The following is a 26,948-nucleotide window of genomic DNA, read 5'->3' on the forward strand; positions in this document are numbered from 1 at the left end:
AAACTAAGTTATGAGCGTAGTGATCTTGCAGTGAGATCTTAGATTTATAACTAAAAAGTATACATATACTCCAGTTGTCAGAGAAGAAAATGCCACTGAACTTCTAAAAATCATAAGAACACGCTGAATTTTGCCGAGAATGTCAATTTTGGGACCCAAATAATACGCAAAAAAGTTTATCACCCCTACCCTCCGGCTTCCTCCTATAATGCACCATCGTAGGGAGGGGGGGACCGGAAAAAATCGATTTACCAAGAATCTGTACGCCGTAGAAAAAAATGTTTCAAATAAAAAATGTAGATGAGATAATTTTGAACAAAAATCTTTATTAGCACTTTTTCTGTAGAATGAATCGTTCTTTTTCAAAAACAATGATTGAAGCGACCGGCGATTTTAAATGTCAGCTACGCTAACGAAATCAATTTTAAAATTTGATTTTTGTATTAACTCGACGGAAATTTGTATTAACTCGACGGTAAAAATCTGAAATCCGTTCCTCACCCCCTTGGAGGGGGAATTTTAGGGGGAAGCCGGGTGATAGGCGTGGTAAACTTTTTTGCATCTTTTTTGGGGTCCCAAAATTGTCATTCTCAACAAAATTCAGCTTGTTGAATGATTTTTAGAGGTCAAAATCTCCAACGATTGGACTAATAAAATGAGTATAAAAAAATCCAAAAGCTTAAATTGATTTTTTATTAAATATCAATAAACTTCATTAGATATGTAAACTAAAATAGATACTATCAAGCTACGTCATCAATAAGATTATCCTTTCAAAATAAAGCACTGCCAAATAAGTCATCTAATATTTGTGTACATTATTATATAAAGCTAATGATTATGGTAAATAAAAAATATGGTAAATGAAATTTGAAGCTTACACGGCCAGACTCAGAACTAATTAATCGTCTTCCGCGTTTGGATCGTGTCATTTCGGACGACTCGCACATGGATCTATCTCAACAGTTCGCTATATTTGTAGATAGTTTCTTGAAGAGCAGGGGTTGGCTGTTGGCCACGATAACTCAAGTAACTAGAGACGAAAACTAGTCATGTAAAAGATTTACGCACAAGGATCGACATATCCAGAGGTGAAACGTGAATCTGTTGAAATGAATGAATGAGACGATGGTAATTTTTCTTGGATGGTATGTGGTGTGGTTTTCCGAGAAGATCATTGCTTTAGGCTCCTGTAGCGTATCCAAAAGGTGGGATATCTAGGTTTGCCGAGAGCGTGATAAGGTGGTGGAGGATTCGAAACTGTAGCTGGCGGTCTTCTTGTTGGCTATTGTTCTATATCTCAAGGAGGTGTCGTGTGGGCTGAGATGGGACGGTCAGGTGGTCAATTAATATTTGTTTTCAGAAACGGTTCTACAGAATAATTTGGAATATTTCGTTTAACAACCGCATGCAAGGCAGATGCGGATATCAATTCACCAAGGGTGGGTAGCATTGTGCAATGAGATTGGAACCACGGAAAACCAATCCTCCCTGTCCTATTTGTTATTGAATAGTTCGGTACTCATAAGAAGAATATTTTCGCGGATATCGAAGTATTCGTTAGGGAGTTCGTTGCCTATGAAGATCAGCAAGACGCTAAATATGCAGAGACTCTTAAATGGGTTATCGTTCGCGTCACCCACCATTTCCATCTTCATTATAGCGGTGGAAAATCATGTTACCAAGCAACGGATCTGCTGAGGTGTCAACGAAAACAGTGCAGAGTTGGGTTCCAGACTAGTGATAAGAAATATATTATGTCCTCCCTGCTTATGTTTCTAGGATGTCCCGGAATTTGTACCGCTGTGTAAAAAAGCAAGTTTTTTTGAAAGATATGGAGTTTTACAAACAATAGAAAATGTCCGGTATATTGGTAGGATTTTGTCATTGTAGAATGAGAGAAAACACCAGATCTAATGCATATTTGATGCTTTTGGATTAGCAAATATTTATATACGCAAAAAAAGTCAACAGATGTAGGAGAAGTGTGTAGTCTTTTGAATTGTGAACTTAACCGCTCAATATAAGGATCTCTTGAAGATAATGAAGTTCGTCTTTGAGATTGTATGGTTACCAATGGCCCAATGGATAAGAGATTTATGATTGGATGATGGTGAGATGATGCTTTTAAATAACTATTTCTGAGTCGGTTATTTGTACGCTGAATGACGCAACTGAATATTCAGCCTACAAGAATCAACACACCGAGAAAGGGAAGAAACCGATTATTTTCTATCTTGTTTGTAAATCTTGGATGTTCAGAATATTCAGATTTTCGAGACAAGAAGGAAGACTGTTTTGATCGTGAGGCTAAACAAGAGTATCATCAACGTATAGGAACCAAAATTTCGGTTTAAAGAGACATGATTCGAGAGGTAAGGACTCAAAAGATAGATTAGTAGGTACAGAGGAAGGAGCCCATTGGGGTTTCATATACTTGTCTAAAAAATTGCATCTAAAATAATAAGTAGCAATTCTTTTCCTGTAACCACTTCCCAGGATCAATAATTATTGATCAGCACACTGGAAATCCTCTGTAAAAAACATCAAACTAGAGAATGTAAAGTAGGTCATAATCCCACTTTGCTCCACTTAAATCTCCAGGGGAAGATGAAGTATTTCCTGCTCTACCTACTACAATAAGGAGAAAATAAGGTGAAAAAATAAGGTGAAAATGTTCTATCCAGCATACTCGAACGAACATTAAATATCCTTATTAAGTGGTGTAACGGGAGAACACTCTTTATTAATCCTAATAAGACAGTAGTAGTCAGTTTCGCAACTGACTCTACTTGACCTCCCTCCATTACATATATGGATGTACAAGAAGGCGAAGGTAGGGAGGGGCATAGAGAAGCCAGATAAGAGGCCAGGAAGCAGAGAGAAAGAAAGCATCAAATCTGTAGAGATAATAAAATATCATCCAGAATTGTAAATAATACCAGATGCAATGCAACCTAGTCGTCTTTCCAGGAAGAGACGAATGGCAAATCAATGCTGGTATACAGATAGCTCTAAAACCGATGAAGGAGTTGGAGCTGGAGTATATGGGCAGAAGCCAAGGCTAAACCTTAGTGATAGTACCGCTATCTTCCAAGTAGAAATGTATGCCATAAATTTGTTTGCGAGAACTAATAAATTAGAAGCACTGGACTAGAATTGACTCCAAGTTAGTTTGGAACCGTCTTCAGAAACTGATTCGGATCGGTAAAGTATATCTGGGTGTCTGGATATACTGGTATTGAAGGCAACGAAAAAGTGGACATACTTGGCAGGGAGGGGCAAAACTGTCGTTGGAATAGCAAGAAGCACAGATCAAAGAACGATATAGGACTGGATGAAACGGATGCAATATAACCACTGGTACGAACAAATGAGTCTCAAACATTGGAAGACTTTTATACATGAACCTTCGAAGAAGACATTCAGATCTACTAGGAGTGATCTGCGAATTATCGTAGCTCTCCTAACAGGACACTGTCACCTCAAGGGACACATGAGTAAAATCGGACTGACAGAAAGTTCTGATTGCAGATTTTCAGGCGAAAGACAAGACAGCGACACTTTCTCTGTCCAGAGTTGGACAGATAAGACAGTACATTTGAGCATTATCGACGTTCAAATGTGGTGTTGCCAAAGGCATTCACTATGGCGATACCGCTAACTTTAATTATCAACGTTTTTTAATTTTGCTAACAAATCAAAATGTATCAAATTTGTTGACATTTTTTTAATGAAGCGTTTTCTATTGTCGCTAGCAAATGTATTGCGTCATCTATACTCTATGTCTTAATAATTATTTTTACAGAACTTGTTTAAAGTATAAACTACGTTAAAATTGAAATAACATATTTCGTTCCTATTAAAGAATTATCAAAGAATTTAAATACAGTTGAGTCAATAATGATAAAATAGTATTATTTTAAATGTCTAATAACAGCAAATATGTTTCATGAAATCTAAGAAATTCTAATAAATTTGGCAACATTGCTACATATCACCTATACATATCACTTCATTGTTAACGTAAATATACTTTAATGAAAATGTATTTCAACGTACACAAATATCAGATATCTGTCTACTTATTTAAATATTGTTTGATAAGCATGCGATTCTATTTTACTTACAGGAGTCTCGACTGCGAACGAGATATCCGAAGAGCTCATTTGGGAGGAAGACGATGCCCATGAAGGGGCCAACGCTTTACGCACCCTCTTGCTAGGAAGTACGTTTTCTTTGCCGGCTGCAGAAGACGCAGTTCCTTTTCGTTTGCCGGTCATATAGCCACTATCGTTCTAAACAAAAAAAGATGGTAACTAGCTCATTAACGATGGTTTGCTCCAATTTATTTGTCTGCTACAGTGCTAACACTTAATTTACTTATAAATGTGTATATGATCATAACAATATAATTATAATACCCCAAACGTTAAATTTCGATTTAAAAAATTTATTGGATTTTAACATTTATATTAAATTTGTTGAAAAAACCACTAAATGTCAAATATTAAATGATTGTTTATTGTAACTATTTTAAAATAATGGTCCATTATTCCATTCTATTAAATTACGATAGTACTAACAATCCGTAGTGTAAAAAGATGAGTAATTGAATGTTATTAAGTAGTCTTTGATAGGAAATAATCATAAGTCGTCTCCTGATCGGTGTCAACATTATTCGCATTGCAATGGTAGGGTACGAAAATAAGAATCTGCATCAGTTCTTAGCTGGCGCGTACTATACTCTACTTAGAGTGTTCTCTGTTTTAGAATTTCAGATTGAATTTAGAATTAACTTCTGATACGAACTTTAGCTTGAGATAAAATATAAACAAAGTAAAACCTTTTTCTTCGGTGATGGACCATTACAGATCCTGGCACTTTGAATTGGCCTAGATTGGTATTTTGTAAACAGCAACATAGTATAGGGCTTTAAGAGTGGATTCCAACTAAGTGATTTGAAATTACCATCCATGTTCTTCTTCGGTCGAATATATTGCCAAAAACAATTAGTGGCAGTATCTAGTTGTTGCAGTTTCGCAACGTTTCCCATAATATTTGAAATATTGGAAATACTAAATGGAAATTATTTCTAAGTCGTACCTCTCTCTTCAATCCTGACCCCCCGGAGGGGGTGTAGTGGTGATCTCTGGTCTCTGGTCATTTCTTTTAATTCATGCATAGGTCTTTTGCAGATTTCTGTAATTTGATCGACCCATCTTATTGGGGATCTTTCTCGTGATCTTCGGTCTTCTACCTTTCCTTGGATAATAAGTCTTTTCAAGTTTTCTATGTCTGCTCTTATAAAATGTCCAAAGTATTTTAATTGTTGGAGATGGACTTTGCTAGATAGCCGTTTGGTAACTTGTAGCTCATTTAGAATTGAATTATTTGTCCTATGCTTGTCCCACAGAATTTGTAACATTCTTCTTCAACAGAACATTTCAGTGGCGTTCATCTTTTATCATTTGGCCAAACACATAAAAAAGAACGGAATAACGCCGGCTTACCAGCCAGAATGGAATAACAACAACTTAAGCAAATATATTAAGAACAAGTGCCAAAAAAAGCACTTACACATTGGTGTATACAAACTTACATGTGGTGACTGTCCAAAAACTTACATCGGTCAAACGGGTAGAACCTTTAATAAATGGATAGCAGAACACAAGCGGGCTTTCAATAATAGAAAAAGGGATTCAACTTACGCACTTCACCTCCTACATCACATTAATTATTCTTTTAATAACAAATTTCAAAATAGAGTTTTCTTGCTTATTTCTTTTGAATCTTTTTCTTCTTCCTCTTTATAAGTAATTCTGCTTGTTCATTGGCGGATTAATACCTCTACGGAAGGTTGTCACTTCCTCTTTTGCGCGTTCGTCCGAAACTGCTTCTGCCGATTGGTGATTTATCTCTTGCTATTTTGACGACACAGGTCTCCCCAAATTCTGCTTATGTGGTTATCCCAATCTTTTTTTCTATTTAGTGTCCATTCGATTATGCACTGTACGTTACATTTCCTTCTAATGTCTTCACTTCTCTTTCGATCTTTCAGCGTATTTCCTGTAATTCTTCTGAGTACTCTCATCTCTGCGGTTCCAGTAGCCTTTGTGTTGTGGCTGTGTCGTGTCTTGTTTCTGAGGCATATGTCATTATTGGTCTTACACTGGCTTTATAAATTCTTGACTTCATCTCAGTGTTAATGTATGTTTCACCATATAGTGTTATTAAGGCATCCTGCCAGTCTATTTGCTTTTTGTACTTGATCTCTCACTTCTTTGTCCAGGCTCCACAGCTGGACAGTGTAATTCCAATGTATTTTATTTCCATTACTTGTTCAATACTGATGCCATCAATTTCTATTTTACATCTGGTTGGTTCTTTGCTGATTACTATTGTTTTAGTTTTCTGAAATGAGATTGTCATATTAAAATCTTTTTCTCTTATGTGAAATCTGTGGACCAGTCTTTGCAGACTATCTTCATCCTGGACTATCAATATTGCGTCGTCTGCGTAACAGGTATTTTCACTTCTTTCTTTCCCATTCAGTATCCTCTTCATTTGTTAACGCTTTTGATGATTTCATCCATGATCAAATTGAAGAGCACGGGGCTCAATGAATCCCCTGGTCTTATTCCGCTGCCTATTTCTATAGGTTCTGTAAGTTGTCCATCTATTCTGACCATTTTGTTGTTTTAGTTGTAAGTTTTAGGGTAGTATTTAAAAACTTTATCCCTCTGTAGTTTTCTGGCTGTTTTTTATCTCCTTTTTTGAATTGCAGAATTAATTCGCTCGTTCTCCATTCTTCCGGTATTTTATTGTGTTTTATAATGTTATTAATTAATGTTGTTAATTGTTCTACTCAAGTCCAAGTTGATAATTATATGTCATCATACAATTATATAGAAGAAATCACATGTGCAGAAAGCTAAACACACGTTGGTTCTCATCATATCACCAAAATAACACTGCTTATTGAAAATAACTTATAATGCTCCGTATTTGATTTTTGTATTAAGATTAGTAACAATATAGAAAGAATTCAGTTCGCAAAAATAATTTGGTATTTAACTAAATCTTAATATTTAATGAAATCAAATATATAATGAATATTTGCAAAACGTAATAAAAATCAACGACAGATTTAATCAATTTCGTAGATTAGTTTTAAACTGACAAAAATAAAAACAAAATGAAATGTTTATCTGTATAAAATCTTAATATTTACTATAAATAATAAAAAACCCATATATCTTTTGGTTTAACCACCCGTGTTTTAGTAAGACACACATACACACAAAAATCATTGAAAAACTTACAGTGACCATGACGCTGGTGTCCGTTTCGTAATGGGAACTGTCCTGATCCTTCTTCATGATCTCCGTGATATCTTCCAATCTTGAGGATGGAGTGTCGGGAAGGTTTTTGATCGGACCGGATTTCATTTCCAAATCCGCTAGGGCTTTCTTGAAGGGTGTGGGTGTACGAGGTGTATCACTGGTGAAGCGTTTGTTTGGCGTAGCGGTGACATCCGTCGTCGAGCAGGATGCGGTGGCTTCGACCTTTATAATCGATGGTAGACCACGCGGCGTGCTGAGAGGACTGTAATCTCGATCCTGTAACAACGATAAATATGGTTAACAAATATAGCATATATATTTTTTTGGTCCTTCGCGGACTTTTCACGGGAAACTAACATAAAATACATCAACTAGTTTGTTGAATAATTCAAGATTTACTTACAGGTCTAGTTCTATCCTTCACCGGTGTCGAAACTATCGCATTCTGAGGTCCTTTGGGAGTCGACGACATCGTTACGTCAAAAGTGAGGTTCTGGATGTTAGGACTATTTAAAAACTGCGAAGGGCTGAAAGGTAGCTGCTTAATAGGGGAAGCTCCATTCCTTAACGGACTGAAGAATGAAGATTTCGCGGTGTCGAGGAAATCCACTTCGAATTTCTGAGGATTAGGTTGGTCGACAATGTTTTCTTCGGTATCAGAGCTGTCTCTTCGTTTGCGAGATTTTCCTCTTCTCAAAATGGGAGGCGTTGTAGAACGTGTGACGCTCACGGTGCTGGTTACAGGTACAATTGTATTTTGGGTTAAAGTTGAAACAGGTCCCCCTAAAAAAATAAACATTAGAAATTGAAAGGAAAGCGTATAGAATATCACATTATCATTACAGTGGTACTTTGACATACGAGTTTAATTCGTTCCACAACCTTGCTCGTATGTTAAATTGCTCGTGTCTCAAAGAAATTGTCCCCATTGAAATGCACTTAATCAGTTCCAGCTCCCAAAACACCACCTCAGTTGTTTTTATTAAGTGTTTTTGAATAAGAAAAATGTATTTACAAGAAGAAACATTTATTTATAAATAATAAATACATTTTCTCATTTTCACCTGCAGATCGTATGAAAAACTGTCCATGGAGGTTTATTTCTTCCTCCCTTTCAGGACGTTGCGGAAATGGGTTAGGCAAGTTTCCTTAAATAACTGCGATGCACGAACAATTGCAAGTTTTTGGGACGATTTTTATCTACTAACTCTACAACTTTCCCCCAATTTCCCAAGATCTCTTTTATATTTCTTGTAGAGATAACCTCCTTCTTATATGGCACCTCTTCAAAACCAATTTTTTGTTGAACAGTTCGTTTACATCTCTCTCATCCACCTCCAGACCCATGGATTTTCTCAGAGAATCAATCTTCTCTACCACTGACACTTCGGGTTCCACTCATTCGAAGGTCCTTCCAGCTACAGTCTCAGACCACAGCTTCCATGCAGAGGTTAAGGTCCTCGTTGTAATACCCAGCCAGGCATGATCAATAATTATGTTCTCGTTGTAACACCCAGCCAGTCCTGATCAATAATTCTTAGGCATATCACGATGTTAAAGTGGTCCTTCGAGATCTCTCGAAGGGTAAGGTTTGTGTTCTTCGTCACCTCAAAGTAGCGCCGAAAAATTTGCTTGGTGTACAACTTCTTAAAATTAAACATCACCGGCTGATAATTGACTGCAAGATAGGAGTGGTAGAAAACCTTTATAAACTTTATTTTTTCCAGTAAATCATCTTCGAGCTATTTGGAAGGTGAGCAGGGGCATTGTCGAGGACGAGAAGGGCTTGTATGGATAGATTATTTTCCTGTAGATATGTTTTAACAGAAGGGCCAAACCACTCCATCGCCTTCGGATTTGTCCTCCACATAACTAAGCAGTTTTTCTTATGTGACTAAAAGGCTCTGGGATTTTCCAAATTGTATACTAGCAGAGGCTTGATTTTGCAGTCCCCACTCGCATTGGTGCAAAGTGCTAGAGTTAATCTAGAGTTTGTGACCTGGCATCGTGTTCCTATCGCCGTTATATAAGTCCTATTCGACATCCTTTTCCAGAAAAGCCCTGTCTCGTCACAGTTGCAAGACATGTTGGGGGGGGGACGTATCCCTTGGCTTTTATCACTTCGGAAAACGTTTTGATGTATCTCAGCTGCCTTCACGTCCGAACTGGCTGCCTCCATCTGTTTTATTCTAATTTTCATTACAAATTAAAATCCAAAAAAGGTAGTTCTACTTGTAATGTAATATAGCCCCGCCGTAAAGATCTTTGTACGGTTCTGTACGTGACCACTACTTGGACACTACTAATCCGGAAAATGCGCATTCCTATCTTAAACGTACTGCACTCTCAGTGTGAATTGAGATCGAGTCAGTCGATCTCAGAAGCTGAGAAGATCGAGTAAGTCACCTGTCAATTTGCAAAACAGTAACCGCCAAACAATGTTTGGAGATAATAAGAGCTCACTATTTTAAAATAATCTTTTTTGAAAATGATTTCCGGATTGGAAATCGAAATGTCAAATAACAATATTAGAAAATGTAATTTTCACGTAAACATAATGTTTAACTTCAATATGTCACAACAAAATAGTTTCAGAAGCATAAAACGGTTAATATCAAATTGAAATACAGGTATAGTTTATGGAGAACATCCTCATTCCCTTTAAAGTTTGTAAATAAGCTGGCGTCGATACGACGCGACACATGAAACATTTCTTCGGTGTATGGAGAGGTTTAAATGTTTACTCGCCTGGTAAAATGATTTTTATTGCTTTCTAATTTTATTTTGTACTCCTATTTTATTGTCTCACATAAAGTAAGTAAATAAAGCTGATATTTATAATGTATAATTGTGTGGTGCATACTCCTTTTGAATCTACAATTGAACATTTTATAATTAATTTATAGTGTTGGTCTAACTAATAAAATATTGCTGATGGAAACTACCCAACCATAGCGAATGTGTTTGTTATCACACAAAAGTTATTTATTTTAGGTCTTTTCCTCGTGTATATAAATATCACTTAATAATAATCACGAAAATGGTGAAAATAGTGTCTTCCAAGATCTTTTGTTATTTATTCAAGCAATAAAACTCTTAAAAATCATTAATTTAAGAATATACTTACTTGATTTGATAAAGTGCCTATTCGTCGTTTTCAACGGACTGACACCAGGTGATTGGTAGAAGCCCATATCGAAGTCTGACAAAGCATCGTCGTTCATGGGCGTCAATTTGACAGGTGAAGTTTGGTTTCCATACATACTGATGAAGTTGAAAGACATGGGCTCGTTGGAATTTTGTGCTTGTTGAGGTGGGGAAGGGTTGATTCTTTCGTAGACACTAGCCATTTGTGGCGTAGGGCTAGGTGTTGGAGCTCCTGTCGAATAACTCGACTGGCTGCTGGCATGGTCAAACATTTCAACCGTCCAATCCTAAAAACAGAGCATTAAAAATAAGACTGTGATCCATATATAACATGAAAAAATAGTAAATGTCAATCTACTACGTATACCATGCAAGTAATTGTCAATATACACCTATATATAAAAAAGGAGATTGCTTACACGTTAAAAGTAAAGCATTGAAAAAATGAAATTAGAATAGAATATCTGTTAAGATATATCGAAAACCAAACTAATGAAATACAGCTAGACAACCATATACAGTGAAGTAGAAAATTTACATCGAGAACTATAGTACTCAAAAGTTAAAATTAAAAAATTAACAAAATGAAGGGAATTATGGGAGGATAACCAATTTAGGCATATAGCAACCAAAATAATAGAACAAAAAAAAATATTCTTAAAGAAACAGATTTAAAACTGACATGTTTATTTGAAAATGATGCTGCTGGTATCAGTACAACAAAGTAATGAGCTAATATGTAGTAACATCAGCAACAGAGCTAGAGAAGAGTGGACGCAGTGGAAAATAGCCACTAGTGTATGTTTGGTTATAGAAAAAGTGCAGACAAACTGAAAGTTAGTTAAATTCTGTTAAGGTCGTCATAGGAACAACTGTGAATGAATGTATATTGCAGCAATAAAGTTGACGCATGCAATGACAAAAGAAGAGAAAATATGTAAAGAAATTTAGGGGCATACGAACACAGAAATGGTAATCACGCGATACAAAGAATTGCTGAATATCAAATTCGTGGAAGGATTAAGGGAGAAGAATTGCATAACAGATTTGGTTGGAGGGAGTTAAGGTACGCGCGCACTTGGTCGAAACGGTCGGCAACGAAACGCACCACTATGATCGGCAATTTAAAGTATTTATGTATTCAAATCCATTCACACAGAACCGCGCCGAAGGAGGCTGTTTGTTGCAGTAGGCGACACTTTAATGAGCCTTTTTGCTTGCATTTGTCCTGGTGTGTTAGACTCCTAACACACCTGATTCGAGTTCCCAGGTCCGAAGTTCATCTATGATGTGACTTTTCAATAGTCCACAGAAGAGTTCTGGACGCTGGAATGGGGAATTCTTGTGTGAGGCTGTCAGCTTCCTCATTTCGCCGTGTGATTATGCCGCGTTTACTGTATTCAATTCCGGGATGCAGTGGTGCGTTCTGTTGCCCAATGTGCGCGCGTACCTTTAGACGACAAATATATGTAAAAGGTATTAATAGTGTCATGAAGCAAGTTAGAAACATGTGAAGAATAGAAATAACATAAAGAGAAGGAAAACCCATTGATTTGTTTGTCACTACATGAAATTTTCAACAACTTATAAGTAAAATAAAATAAGTCATATAATAAACTATTGATAAAGTTTATTGATCTGATTTGCACCAGATAAAATTTTATTGCCAATTTGGTTCTTAAAAATTTTAAGACAATACCCATTTGTGGAGGTATTTATAAGCAGTTAAGAATTTTTAACAAAAACCTGGTTTTTATTGTAAAATAATGCTAATAATGCTAAATACATTCATGCTTTTTAGAATTCAATCCACAAAGAATGTTCAAAAACCAGTAACATAATGGAATTTGAATAAAATCAAAAATAAATTATCAATCAAGCAGTGAAATATGGAAATGATACTGCCGTCAACAGTTGTGTAACTGGGTAATCAGGTTATATATTATTTGAAGACATGACTAAGGCTTTAATTTTAAATTAAAAGTATTCCTTACAATTGTTCTTAGGATGTAGAAGCAAAAAAAATTAGTGAATTGTAGTACTGGATACTTTATTTTTGCAATATTTACTTAAGAGAGTATAAACATTAGCCAATTCTTTCCATATTCTTCCTATAATTTCTTAAATTCTCTCTAAAAACCTTCTTACTCGTGAACAAGTTATGATACGTATTTGCTTATTCATTAGTTAAAATTAATTTAATAAATAATGACTTACTGCCTCGAAATACGAAGTAATTTCTAAAGTATCAGACATTCGTTCATTCATGCTTTATTCTTTGTCATCCAGCTCGTGGCACCCTTGGAAGTAATTTTCATTTAACTTGGAACACGCTCCCATCGGTTTTTAAGTCCCAACGGCATTTAAGTTAATGTCGTTGAAACGATGTCTTTTAAGCGAAATTTTCAGTTTTTTAAACATAGAAAATCGCAAAGCCGGGACTGTACAAAGACTAGTGGAGTTGTGCAATCTTGTGTATTGCCAAAACTGAGTACAGATAATGTGCTAGCACATTATTGTGATGAATAAACCTCGACGAAAAAGGCCGTTTTCTGTTGATTATGTCACATCTTTTTGGAAATTTAACGTAAAATTCGTTGTTGATTGTCTGACCTCTTGAAGCATATTCATAACACCCCCATAATCGGGACAAAAAAAAACTGCATGATCGAATGAAAACTTCACTTTAACTGTGAAGATTTTTGTTGTGTTTCGGGATGAAAACCGTAAATCTGCGACACCGGTAATGATATTTTCGTCATTACCGACCATTTCAAAGTCACCCAGTTAAGCGAATCTTTTTCTGGTATTTTTCTCTTCAAATGCAAGTCTCGCACGTTCAATATTTTCAATACTTCGCATGGGAATCAAATTGAATCGAGTCGCATCGAATCGAGTCGCGTCGAATCGAATCTAGTCGAATCGAGTCAAGTCGAATCGAGTCAAGTCGAATCGAGTCAAGTCGAATCGTGCCGAGTCGAATCGAATTTAGTCGAGCCGAGTCTAGTCGATTCGAGTCAAGTCGAATCGAAATAAAATGTTGCCAGCTTAATGGTTTTTGGTCCAGTCCTGGAGGACCAGTCCAGTGAAATTATAATTGTTTTGTATTTTATACGGGGCTTTTAGTTACGTCGCAAAAGGGTTGTAGGCCAAGAAAGGATAGTTTGCTTCCTGTTTTATCGACTTGTCAGAATTTTTATTTCCACTTATATCCCTTTATGAGCTTACACCCACGTCGAAGTTACCTTATTGTTTGCTGCCAGTTTTTAACAGACCTAATAGTACACCTATGTGTGTACTGATGTCTATGGTGTGTACTGATGTCTATGGCGTGTACTTCCGCCAAAACATAGTTGGGGCGCTTCTAGGGGATTTTGAGTCTGAAATTTGTTCTAGTTACTCACAGGCTATTCCTCCAGTCGTTACTGCTTACCGCTAGCAGTTGCCAGTTTGCTGGACCTGCTGTTGCCTCAAATAGGGTGCGTCTGTATGGGAGGGTAGTTTTTCTTTGCTCTTGACACATACCCAGCCCATCTAAGCCTACCTATATTTATGAAAGATATTAACCATTTGCTAGTCATGTTCTCGTACAGCTGGAAATTATATCGCCACACGTTAGTAATTTCATTGTAAATCAGGATATAGTAAGTAATTGGTCTAGTACTTATTTTTCTTCTAATATTAACTCAAAATGTCGATTAAAGAACTTATTTTTTGATATATGAGAGCGGCTTATCAACTGTTACTTTTTATTTAAATTGTTAATATATTAATAAATACATTCTCATGTTAAGGATCTATGTTTGCATAATTATTCTGAGATAATTATGTTTCTTTGTAGACTTCATCATAAACAACTTAGCGCTATATAAATTAGATATTGTCTAAATGGTTATTAATTTTAAATTAACGTTTTGTTGATTAATGGCAACAACAGTATTTTCTATACGTGTATCATTAATTTATAGCGATATAAAACACGATATATCTCTTTATATTCACATATTTTAATGACTAGTACATTTTTAATCAGATCTCAATAATTATATTTAAATAGGTAGTTTAAATTTTGTATTTGAAGTTTATTTTCCCCTTAAAATCACTAATTAAATGAATGAACAGTTTTAAGCATTGTTATTTAGAGAGAAGCAGGTTATTTAGAGAGAAAGGTAAATGCTTTCGACTTTTTGATAGAGGGCACTGCAAAAAATATGTTTACAAAATATATTGGATTTAATCGATTAGCGAAGAAGCAACAATTATATAATTTGTTTCTACCAGGCATCTAATACTTCCATATCAAGTATTCACCACACATTTCTGAACTACTTATAAATACCTCGTCCTTTAGTTTCAGCATTAAATTTTCCTTCTTTATAGGAAAGCCTTCGTGGCCCACCTGCGTCTCTTGTGTCCTTTGGTGGCCGTAATGAGAATAGAAGTTCTCTGAGGGCCTCATATTCCTCCGTTGTCTCCCACGCTTGGACTCCCCATGATCGCGGTTCTCCGACTCGTATTTCCGCCTCATCGTTGAATTCCAATGATTTTTGATGGCGTTGTCGGTCCGACCGGGCAATAGCTTCGCTATTCGTGCCCATTGGTTACCTAAGACTTGATGTGCCTTGTAGATGATATCGTCTTCTTGTTCGGTCCAGGCGCTCTTCTTTATTTTCGGGTTTAGGTGGTTGTGCCATCGTTCTCGACATTGTTTGCCGATTCGGCCTTTTAGATGCCGGGCAATAAGCGTCCATTTTTTGGCTCCGTATTTATTTACTAATTCGATGACCTTTTCGTCCTCCTGAAATAAATAAAAAAACAATATTAATAAAGTGTTTTCACAGAATACAAATAAAACATTATATTTTGTTATAATTATTCAATATATCTGGTTAGTATAAATTTATTTATATAGAAGTCCATGTCGATTTGGGAACACTCACTGAAACGTGGATCGATGTACAAATACTTAGGGAAGACAATAACACAAGAGGGACCATTCAAAAAAGCAATATTGGATAGGAACGCGGACGCCAGAACAGCAATATCAGTGTTAAATGTGATCTATGGGATACGTATACGTACGAGTCCGACGTCCGACTGCAATCCGAACTTGTTGGGAATTTTTAGAAGCATTCGTACGTTCAACACTCGAAATCGATGTAGAAAAATTTATCAACTTGGTTTACAGGCACAAATGTTTATGGGATCAAAGTGATTCTAGTTATCACTTACGTGATGTTCAACGCAAGGCATGGCAAGAAATAGCTTAAGAAATGAAAATATCTGATAATTAAATTTGTTGTTTAGACAGACACAGATGTTGTATTGAACCAGATTCTGAGGTTCTTTAACCAATATGTTCTTCTTCATCCTGGACCTCGTGTTCCAAATATTTTTCCTTGCAGGATGGCTTGAAGGAGAGCATATCTTGATTTATTTCGCAATATGTCCGAAGAATTGTAACTTTCGAGATTTGATGCTGGTAAGTACCTCTCGGTTTTTATTCATTCTTCTGAGGACCTCCTCATTTGTGACTCGGTCAGTAGATAGAGGTATTAATCCGCCAATGACAACCTTCGATAGAGGTATTAATCCACCAATGAACAAGCAGAATTGCTTATAAAGAGGAAGAAGAAGAAGATAGATCATCTTATGTTATGTGCTTCCGATGCACTTCTATCCTCTCCTGCAGTCATAAGTCTTCCATAATATGATGGAATTCGCCGAATTCTTCTCTTTTTAAATATACATATTTCGGGCGCCAATTCGGTTCTACGATAGCGACGACGCTAACGCAGTCTGCTAATAAGAAAGTTATCTTGAAGATATAAATTGTTCACCACGCACCAAAGAGGGCTTCACGAAAGCGAAATCACCAGAACACTGCTTGTTTGACGGAGAAAAACGTATTCAGTTTCCGCACTAAGAGTCACAGCCATGGAATACTGCATAAGAACAGCAGAAAAATTAAGACGAAAAAGGAACAATAATAAAAGAATTCATGACATGACAGACGAAATATGAATTAAACAATTAATATATTACAGATAACGCCTAAACACAGAAACCCAAAAAAAGTGGTACGAGTACAATCCAAAAGGAATGAAAAGAAGATAAAGACCACGAATGAGCTTGAGAGAAGAAATCGAAAAAGAAATAGAGGAAGATCCGAAATATGACACAGACAAAGAGAGACGAATGTAGATTAGAAAAGGCAAAATTCACGTATCAGATTTCGGTACAGGTTTTAATACTTTCTGAAAGTTAAGAACTAATGGATAACACACAATAAACACTGTGAAGTTAAAAGAAAGCATCAAGGAAAGGAGGTATAATAATTATCATGTCAAAATGTAGCGTGAGTACTAAAAATGCATAAATATAAAAACACAATGTGTTTATTACTCGGCCAAACACGAGGAAGAAAAAATATGCTTAAAATAATAATTGTATTCGATATGTGAAATAATACATCGGTGATGCTTTTTAATAAGCAGTTGACAATATAGTGAATGGTGTCGCGTATGCTTGATATAATGATAAATTTTCAAATTTGGCCGCAATTGGTTTAATTTTAATTTTATCTCTGCATATTGACGCACGCACATAAACTGGTTACCAACGACCATTAAACAGGTTTCGAGTAAATCGTTAAGCTAAGTTTATTAACCATTCTTGCGAAACCTCATACTCCAACGTTAAAAATAACTACTAGACATTCTAAACCCTTTATCTTTGGTATCTATTGATGCGAGCTTTACATAATAAAAATATCGAACTTATAGTAGTGGTAGAAAGAGGTCGCGGTAATTTCCGGTGCTCTATTTAATACACTCTTCCCATTGATGCGTTTTCCATGTAAGGAATCTATAATCTAATTCTATTGAATATTTTCGTCTATTTGATATTCTCCTTGAAGAAGTTTTCGTCGACCGGAAACCAGGTGGACTAGTAATCGATAGATTTGCATAAAATGTTTACATGTTTTATTCTTTCATATCTATTCATAGTCAGGTCGAATTTGTCTTGGAGGAAGAACAATATTGACGACTTATAGTATTTTTGTTGTTGGTTATACAGTATGTCACAAAGGTTTTGACAAAGATTTGATCAATATAAAATTAACAATAATTACCGTAAGTTCTTAAAATAAATACAGCTTTCTTTATTTATGTTGACAAGTGTCAAAAATCGGATCCCTTGGACTGCAACAGTTTATAAATTAGAAATTAGTAATATTTATCGTCTTCTTGGAAAACTGTCTAAACGTTAAATTGTGAATCTTTTTCGTGGTGGAATATCTCCTGCGACCATTTAGGTAGGACAAATTATGTACTCCACTGAAATCTTACACTGTTTATGCGTGCATTTCTTAGAGGCGGCAATTTTTTTTATGTGGTGGGAGAATAAGTATAAGCTTAAGTTTAATTTTGTATTGTCGCCACCCTTGTTCCCCGGCCGCCATCTTGTAAAAAGGGGGGGAAAGAGTTTTCGCGCTGTATCTCGTAAACTAGCAACCCTACAAAAAGTTTTATCAGATATTTTTTGTAACAAATAAATTGTATACAACTTTATTTCTATTACTTTTAATCGTAAAATGGAAAATAAAAAAGTTATAAACAAAAATAACTAAAAATTGTTGAACAAATTTTCTTTTCGGGCCTTAACTTTTTTTCTACTCATTTTACAAGAAAATTATGTCAGAGCAATATTATAGAGGGTTTTGCAACGAATCATTTTTATTGCAAATTTGTATAATTTCATTAATTTTTCTGGCTTTTACAGCGCTCCGAAGTTAACCGGATTCTTGATTACTCGTAAGAATAAGATAAAAACGAACCATTAGACTTACCGTCAAATGACTTACCTGCGCTTGCGTCAAATGAAAAAGCACCTTTGCGACATTGACATTCTTGTCTTGCTCACGGCATTAGGAAGGGAGCAGTCCAATGTCGTATGTCAAAAGTCTCCAATTTGTTTAAACCTTCAAAAGAAAGTCGCATCGATTATACTGCCCTTCAAGTTTTATATATGGCGACGTCATTGCAAGGAATTTGCTGTTTCTCTTATTTGCAGAAACATCTTGAGTTAGCTAGTGGAACAACATTATTTCTCATTGAGAAAGCCGAGCCATCTTTGCTCACTGTCGTTGGTGAACGTTTTTTCGTCTCTTTATATGATGAAAATAAAGATAATTCTCGGGCAGCATGAAATACAAACGATTCTCCAAGATAATGACCAAAATTACATTTAAATTATCGCTTCCGCCAACACAAGATGTAGCTTGTTTCCACAGTGCTAGAGTTTATCACCAGGAAATACTACGATCCTGAAGATTGAGGCAGGAAAAAGGATAGAAAAATTTGGATACCAATCAAAACTTTCAAAACTCCAGTACCCCCGAACTTCTGAAATTAATTTTCAGCAGATGCAAGGGAAACTGTGAAAGTAGGCCTCAAACACTCTGCAGTGTGCCTCAATTGTTCTGGTGAAACCTACACAAACATCATGGAAATATTAACATTATTCGAAAAATTCGAAGAATTCTAAGATCAATTACCTACAATGATGAGCTCCAAAGATTAACAAATATCTTCAATTCAACAGCCAAGAAATACAATATAATATCAGTAGAAAAAAAACCAAATGTATGACAACATCTAAATACCCACTACGATGTAAAATCGAAATTGATGGGAAAATAATAAAGCAGGAAGTAAGGTTTAGATATCTGGGAATAGATATAACTAGTTACGGAGATAGTGAAGAAGAAGTACGACAACAAAGTAAAGCGGCGGGATCTCTTAATAACACAATCTGCAAGAACAAACACCTAAGACAAGACACAAAAACAAGAATCTATAAAACAGCAATTAGACCTATATTAACATACACGTCGGAGACAAGACCTGACACATCTAAAACTAGACGACTACTAGAAACAACAGAGATGAAAATACTCCGACGAATATCAGGGAAAAATCTGTTGATAGGGAGAGAAGCGAAAATATAAGAAGAGCATGCAATGCAAATTGTCAATGAATTAGGCCTCCAGACTACGTCATAGGTGGTCGGAAAAAGGTCGATAATAAACTAATAATACCATAGGAATGATAACAAAATAATAAATTATATGAATACAACAATATATTTATAATAAAAAACTAAGTCTAATTGTTCGTTTTTATCGAATTCTTATAAAGTATTCAAGAAGCAGGTCAACTTCGGAGTACTGTAAAACCCAGAGAAATTAATGAAATTAGACACATTTGTAGTGAAAATTATTCGTCGAAAACCCTCTATAATATTGCTCTGATGTCTTTTTATTGTAAAACGACCGGAAAACAAATTATAAGATAAAAGAAATTTGTTCAAAAATATTTAGTTATTTTTGTTATAACTTTTATATAACAGTAATAGAGATAAAAATGTCGACAATTTAATTTGCTATAAATAATGTTCGATAAAATTTTCTGTAGGGTTACTAATTTACGAGATACAGCTCGAAAACTCGTTGCTCCCTTTTTCCAAGATGGCGGCCGAGGGACAAGGGGACGACCCCACAAACTTGAACTTATACTAACTACCCCCACACAACAAAAAAATAAAATTGCGTCCTCTCAAAAATGTAATTTCAATGTAACTTCAAAGGACATTGGAACTGCAAAGACAATGTTGGTGCGTCATACAGTAAAATAGCTCAAAGATTTCGTATGTTATATGAAACTGTTAGGGCAGGAAATAAAACAATTAGGACTTCAATGGCCCTATGTAGTATACATCAAAGGAGAAGCAATTCCCGTTAACACATCGTTAGATGTTGCTTTAAATAAGATTTTTATAAGCTGTGGTACATTAGGGATATTGCTGATTTGACACATTGGAGGGATTACACGTTCGCGACGCATACTTTAAGTAAAGACGAAAATCCCCTAAATGTACCTAAGCTATTGAACGGTATTGAAGAATGCTGGAACGGTATTGAAGAATGCTGGTCTTTGATATGGTTATAGCCAACGTTTGAAGTCAGGCACATGGTGAAACAGCTTTTTCAGATTCAACACACTTGTAGAAACAAAACGTAAGCTCGCAAGTAACAGAACAAATATAATAGGTAAAAGATTTGGTTCGCTAATGATTTTGGTCATAGATAAAAGAGGTAGAGGACAAAAATCTCCCACAATATAGAGACTCTATTGTCCCAACAGTTTAAGGACTTACAAGAAGGGACAGCGTCGTGAATTTTTTTTATATGAAACACGCAGCTGGAAAATAGTCACTAAATATTAGATCAATGAAAAATTAAAAAGCTTTGATATGTGAACTGTTTTTAACATTATAGAAAGTGTTTGCGTTGATCACGTAACCAACGAAGAGATACTTGATATAACTAATATTGAAAATTAACTCCTGATGATAAAATAAATCTAAAATTCCATTTTTGCTATAACTAAGCCTTTGTGATAAATGCGAAATTTTAACACTAATTCTAATGGACAAACTTCAAAGTATTTTATGCTTTTAGAAAAGTATTTTGGTCTAGATCGCAAACAATATTCACGGCTGAGACAAATCCCAAGTTTTCCACAATGAAAAAACATTTTGTGGTCAAAGTAACTGATTTAGTAGGACCACTGCATGATACATTGATGGTAAATGAATCATCTATATGCTGTTAATGCATGTCAGTGTAAGGAATGTATCCATCTTCTCGTTTCTTCAGGTAATACACGTCTCCGCTACTTGGTCGTAGGATCTTGTACAAAACAATGCCCTTTTATTAAACTCAAGCAAGAAGGTTTGTGCTCTTGATAAAAGTCAGCAACTTTATTACAGAGAGTTTAATAATGTGTCCGTTTTAGATATTTCTTTACCGATTTTACATATATTGTTTGACTGTTGCATTTTCACCGCATCATAAAATGACCTTTGCAAATAATTTGTTACCTGACAAAGTTCTTAGAATCTCTTAAGATCTACACTTAATCGATATACCAAGAACTATATCTAAAATTAACTGGACTATGTTTACAGCTTAGTCAGAGATATATTATTATAAATGGACATATTAAAATTCAACTTGCTTATCTAACTCGAGAAAAATAACTTACCGATATTACATTATAAAACGCGGCATTCATCTTAATTCTGATCTAATAATATATATGAATTAACTTATTTACAAGGGCAAAAAGTCGACGGCCACTTATTTTCAGGTAACAAAAATAGCTTTGTTATTCAACTTGGTAAAGCTTAATCTTAATATTAATTTAAAATTCAGCTATTATAATATCAAAAGGTATAAAAGATAAAACGACTTTATGCACGATTTCGAATTTTTACAAAACAATAGTCGCTTTAACCACGACCACCAAGATGTATCGTTTAAAAAGCTAAAAGTTTTTGGTATTTAAAGGTTCACCTAATACTGTTTTTAAGTCATTGGAAATATTGTTATTTTATCTGTTCACTGTATATTTTCCACATTCTCTTAGGAGGAATTTAACAGTGATGTTGACTTGATAATATTCACACGCTGGAATGTCTTCCTTAGTCATTAGGTACTTATAAGTAATATTGGTATGACCTAATCGAAGTCGAGATATTTTGAGTTAATGAGCTCCTTTTAGGTTTACTAGCGCCACGGTTTCACTATTGATTTAATTTCTTTTAATTTAGATTCCGTAAGTCTCTCTCTCTCTAGACATAATAAATATAGAGTACTACAACTGATCGTTCAAGGGAAAATAGACAGCAGAAGGGGTCCAGGGAGTAGAAGACACTCGTGGCTCCAAAACTTGCGGCAATGGTTCGGATTATCATCTGCTGAACTATTCAGATCTGCCGTAAACAAAGTCAGAATAGCCATGTTGATTGCCAACGTTCGGAACGGACAAGGCACATGAAGAAGAAGAAGTCTCACTTATTTTGCCACGCACTACTCACTTCTTCTTTGACGAACTGTTTTATACCACTGAAGATAGCCTTCGACACTATTATAGCAAGATAATTTTTGGTAATTTATTTTGTTTAGTCTGCTTTTTCATTACTTTGTATTCTCATGTGGCTATGGGGTTCTTAGTGTATAGTTGACCGATTGTTGTTAATGAGTTCAGAGAATCTGTGATAATGACGTAAGAAGAATGGTTTGTACTTTTGATGTAACGTCGAAAACTAAGAATGTGTTTGTATTCAGGGTTGGTTACTCCAAGTCTAAGAAAATTTAAAGGAGATACTAAGTTATAGACTTGTTCTCTGAGTTCTTGTTCTATACAATCATGTGGAATAGATGGGCACACATTAGATAATAATAAGCGTTGGCTTGGAGTAATAATCTGTGAGTTTGAATTTGTTCTGAATTTTTATCTGACTCTTGTTTGCTTCCAATGAAGATTTGTTATAATATCCAGAATGTCGAGGCACTAGTAAGAATTTCCATGAGTTTTGATACTGAACCTTGTCAAATGTTTTCTCAAAGTCTATAAAGCATACATCTTGATTCATACCTATAACTTTTACCTTTACACAATTTTAAATCATATTTCGAACGTTTGTATCACCGCATTTTGCACAGCTTACGATAGATTATATCCTAAAACTGATCTATATTATTATTATTGTTTAACTAAAGATCGAATAGTTCTTGTCGGTAAATTTATATTGCCGTTTTGTAAATCGTATCGTTATCGATTTAAAGTAATTTTTTTGTCTCATAATATTTTATGACCAAGTGCAATATTTCTTATAGAATTGAGTAGTTTGATCACAGTTTTACGATATTACTTCCCCAAGTTTATACCCATCCTTCAATTGAAATAAAATTACAGTCTTAATCGACAACTACATCCTTTTTAAAATAAGCGCATCCTGCTGCATAAGCTCACGTGTTAACTCCTTTAAAGAGGTCAAAGCCCTTTCTCGGTGCATTGAAAAGACGAAAATTAAACTAGATGGTACAGTAAAGTAGTGGTTTTTAACATAGAAAGATGACAAAGAGCTCAAATTTCGATCTTATGCGCCGATACGGTAAGGTCTTCACGTTCCGTGCTTCTTACGCGCTCATTTAACGGGGTGAACTCAAGAAGGGTTTGATGAAGTCTTTGTCTATGTACCTACATGCTTGGCTAGGTAAAAATACGAGGGGAAGATGGAAAGGGAAGATTAAATTGCGAGGAATTCATGCATGGGTGATTACCGGTGGGTATTGTCTTAATACTGAAGGGAGCTCGAATGATGTAAGAAGGGGATACTATTGTCTAACACTGTTGCAAAAGTATACAACCAAGTCATAACTTTTATTTTTATACTTGAGTGGATTGGTAGAATAGTAAAATATTTTTAAATGAATTAATGAATACTGTATACGATGCAGAGTCAAAGAAAACGTAAAATATTTATGTTGTTCAATCAAGTAGACCCGGCACAATTAAACAATGTTTTGACTCTTTGTGTCCTATCGTGCCCATGTGCCATACAATTAAATTAAGCAAAAAATATTTTAAAGCACCGGCTCACTTCAGTAAAGTGAAACAGAACATATAAAATGAAATAAGCTAATGTACTTTACACTTATTAATTATTATTCTCCATCTAACAAGTTGCTTTGGCGGTGACATTCTTGTGTATATCACGTACCAACTTATGAATGACAAACGCTCCGGAATAACCCAAGGCTTTCGCTTCGACTCTGACACTCCACAAGCTTATTAAGATTTACGACCATGAAATGTTATATAATTTCTAAGTTGTTTGTGTAGTCCAGTCGACCACCATCTGTGAGCAAATATCTGCAGGGTCTATTTCAAATTTAACTGCTTTTAACAAAAACTTTTTGTAATGTGCGCTAAAAAAATATAGTTCTAAATATATTAACAATATAATATATATTTTTAATGTGTTCTTTTGTATAGTTGTCCTTGAGTATGGACAAACTCAAGTTATTTTCTGTACACTTTCGCTAAATGCATATGTATATTCTAATACTTTTTATAAGGTGACGCCCTAGCGCCTGTACTTTCGCTCTATGTGACTTGCGAAGTGTGCCAACCTAACCTTACCGATTAAACACCTTTATCTCCTACGGCATACTCGGGAGTACTGTTATCGACTGTAACTTCGAGTATATCGCTTTTGTCTCTGTGCTATTTGTTTTTGTTCTTTTAGTTTTGCCTATTTTGTAGTATCCTCTCATATTTTCATTCTTTTTTATAATTTCCGTGATAGTCATTACAGTTATGTTACAAGTATTCTTTGCTACCTATGGCTTTCTTTATTTAGATTTTTTTATTTATGTAGCAATGTTTTCTGCTGTAATCCTTCCTATTTTTTACCAGGTCGTCGCTTTCTTGGCTGAATTGACCGCATGCAAAAACACAATGTTCTGCGTCATCCTCCGCCCCGACATTTATGCACCGATCATCATTTTCCTTTTTAATTTTATAGGTATACATCCTAAACAATCCACGGTCCGTCAAAAATTGTGTGAAATAAAAATTGGTACGTCTAAATCTGCAGTTTATCCAGGGATCTAGGTTAGGGATGAGCGTCCTCGTCCAATTTGCTTTTGTTCTTTCTTCAAACGACTCTATGCCACTGTCTCACACTATTTTTTCTGCTTTCCTCCCTGATCTTCTTCATATCCCTCTTTTTTCATTGTACATAGTCTGAATTGGTACTTACAACTCCTGTTATCACTTTTACAGCAATTATTGAGGTTGTCCTATATGAGCTTACCACTCTTATAGAGCGTTCCACGTTAAGAAAATAACATTGCGGAGATAGGGCCATGTATTTCTTATGAACTATAGAAGTGCGGCGATGCCACGACGAACACAAGCACGATTCAGGGTTGTATTATTTGTATTTTCGTTTCCACGGACATGAATTAAAATTAATGTTTTTTAACGTAATTGAACAAAAGTGCCCATTCGAAACAAGAGATGAAAAGTAGGGAAAATGATTTTAATTAAATAAATAGTATTTACAAAAGATAATTTTATTTTATATTATTTTAATTATAGTAACAGTAACAGTTTATTTGTTTTTCGGTGAAAATACCATATGCCATGAATCATGGAAATCAGTAGAACATTTTGCTTAGCTAAATCATTCATTTGGCCGGCTATTAAAGATAAGCAAGTAAACGGACCGCTTTGTGTAGCGCGGTTGTCCAGCTATCCATTGGAATTCATATATCTAATATATAATTACTAATTGCAACTTAAAATAATACAGTGTATGTCAGCGATTTTATGTCGTTATCTGACTACATAATGATAATAAGGCTTTGTGGTTCTTTAGTAGTTATTCTAATTTTACAGTTAAATGTTAATTGAAAATGGAAATTAAAAAATTAAGCCAAGGGAATATCTTAGACATCCGTGCAAAACAAATTGTTTTAAATGTATTTAAATATCACCTAAATTTAAGAAGTGGTGAAAGTGTTTAAGGCCCATAAAAAAAACAAGAAAACGTACCAAATGTAGAGTGAACAGCAGAAAGTTCACTTACGATGCAGTAGTTCATACGCGGCTACGTGCCATCGTGCATAGTTTTTTCTTTAAAAATTTACCGCCGACATTGAACAAAGTTTTTGCACTGGTTAAAAAAGACAAAGATTTAGCAAACATGTCACGCACAGCAATGTGGGGAATACTCCATGAAATGAACTTTGTTTTTTGCAAAGGAGGAGTAAAGTCAAGCATGATTGAACGGCCCGAAATTCTAAAATGGAGGCATCAGTATTTACGTGAGAAAAAAAAATTTCGTTCTCAAGGATACACCGTCATTTATTTGGACGAAACTTGGGTGAATGTTGGACATAGTGTTTCCAAATAATGGAAGGGCCTCTCAGTGACTTTAACCAGGGATGCGTTTGTTAAGGGGTTGTCAACAGGCCTAAAACAGCCGACACAATGAGGCCCCCGATTTGTTAATAGTGCATGCGGGTATCGAATTGGGCTTTGTAGAAGGTGTTGCTTTTTGGTTTTTAGCTAAAAAAACTCAACGGACTATCATCATGAGATGGATGGTCCTATATTTGAACAATGGTTTAAGGAAAATCTGCTTTCTAATCTTCCAGAGAAAACTTGTGGTGATGGACAACGCTTCATACCATTCGAGGAGAGAAGAAGTGATTCCGACATCCTTCAATAAAGATCAAATTAAGACATGGTTGCTGAAGATATCTTTTTTGAGAAGATTATTTAAAATTAGAGCTCATGGAAGTCGTAAACACATACAAAGAAAAATACATAAAATATAAAATCGACGAGATGTGCAAAGAGAAAAATGTTGCCATTCTGAGACTACCTCCATACCATTGTGAGTTAAATCAAATTGAAATGATATGGAGTCAAGTCAAAAGACATATTGCCCCACACAACACAGAGTTTAAGACCGCCGCTATGAAACAATTAATAAGAAATGCATTTGGTGTAGTAACCGTGGAAAACT

General features: G+C 35.2%; 1 protein-coding gene across 5 annotated transcripts in view; it reads right to left on the reverse strand.

Annotated features, from left to right (window-relative positions):
* Myb (proto-oncogene like protein Myb) overlaps positions 1-26,948 on the reverse strand; it is a 136,390-nt gene that overhangs the window by 23,701 nt on the left and 85,741 nt on the right. For 3 of the 5 annotated variants that reach the window (XM_072522531.1, XM_072522534.1, XM_072522532.1), the window contains exons 4-8: positions 14,833-15,291; positions 10,474-10,780; positions 7,750-8,129; positions 7,326-7,622; positions 4,131-4,298 (exon numbers count right to left, since the gene is read on the reverse strand). In XM_072522531.1, the coding sequence (XP_072378632.1) occupies positions 4,131-4,298; positions 7,326-7,622; positions 7,750-8,129; positions 10,474-10,780; positions 14,833-15,291 (1,611 nt within the window). The remainder of the gene's footprint in view (positions 1-4,130; positions 4,299-7,325; positions 7,623-7,749; positions 8,130-10,473; positions 10,781-14,832; positions 15,292-26,948) is intronic. The other 2 variants (XM_072522533.1, XM_072522535.1) reach the window with 2 other exon arrangements.

The sequence above is a fragment of the Diabrotica undecimpunctata genome, chromosome 2, assembly GCF_040954645.1.
Source record: "Diabrotica undecimpunctata isolate CICGRU chromosome 2, icDiaUnde3, whole genome shotgun sequence".
Classification (NCBI taxonomy): Eukaryota; Metazoa; Arthropoda; class Insecta; order Coleoptera; family Chrysomelidae; genus Diabrotica; species Diabrotica undecimpunctata.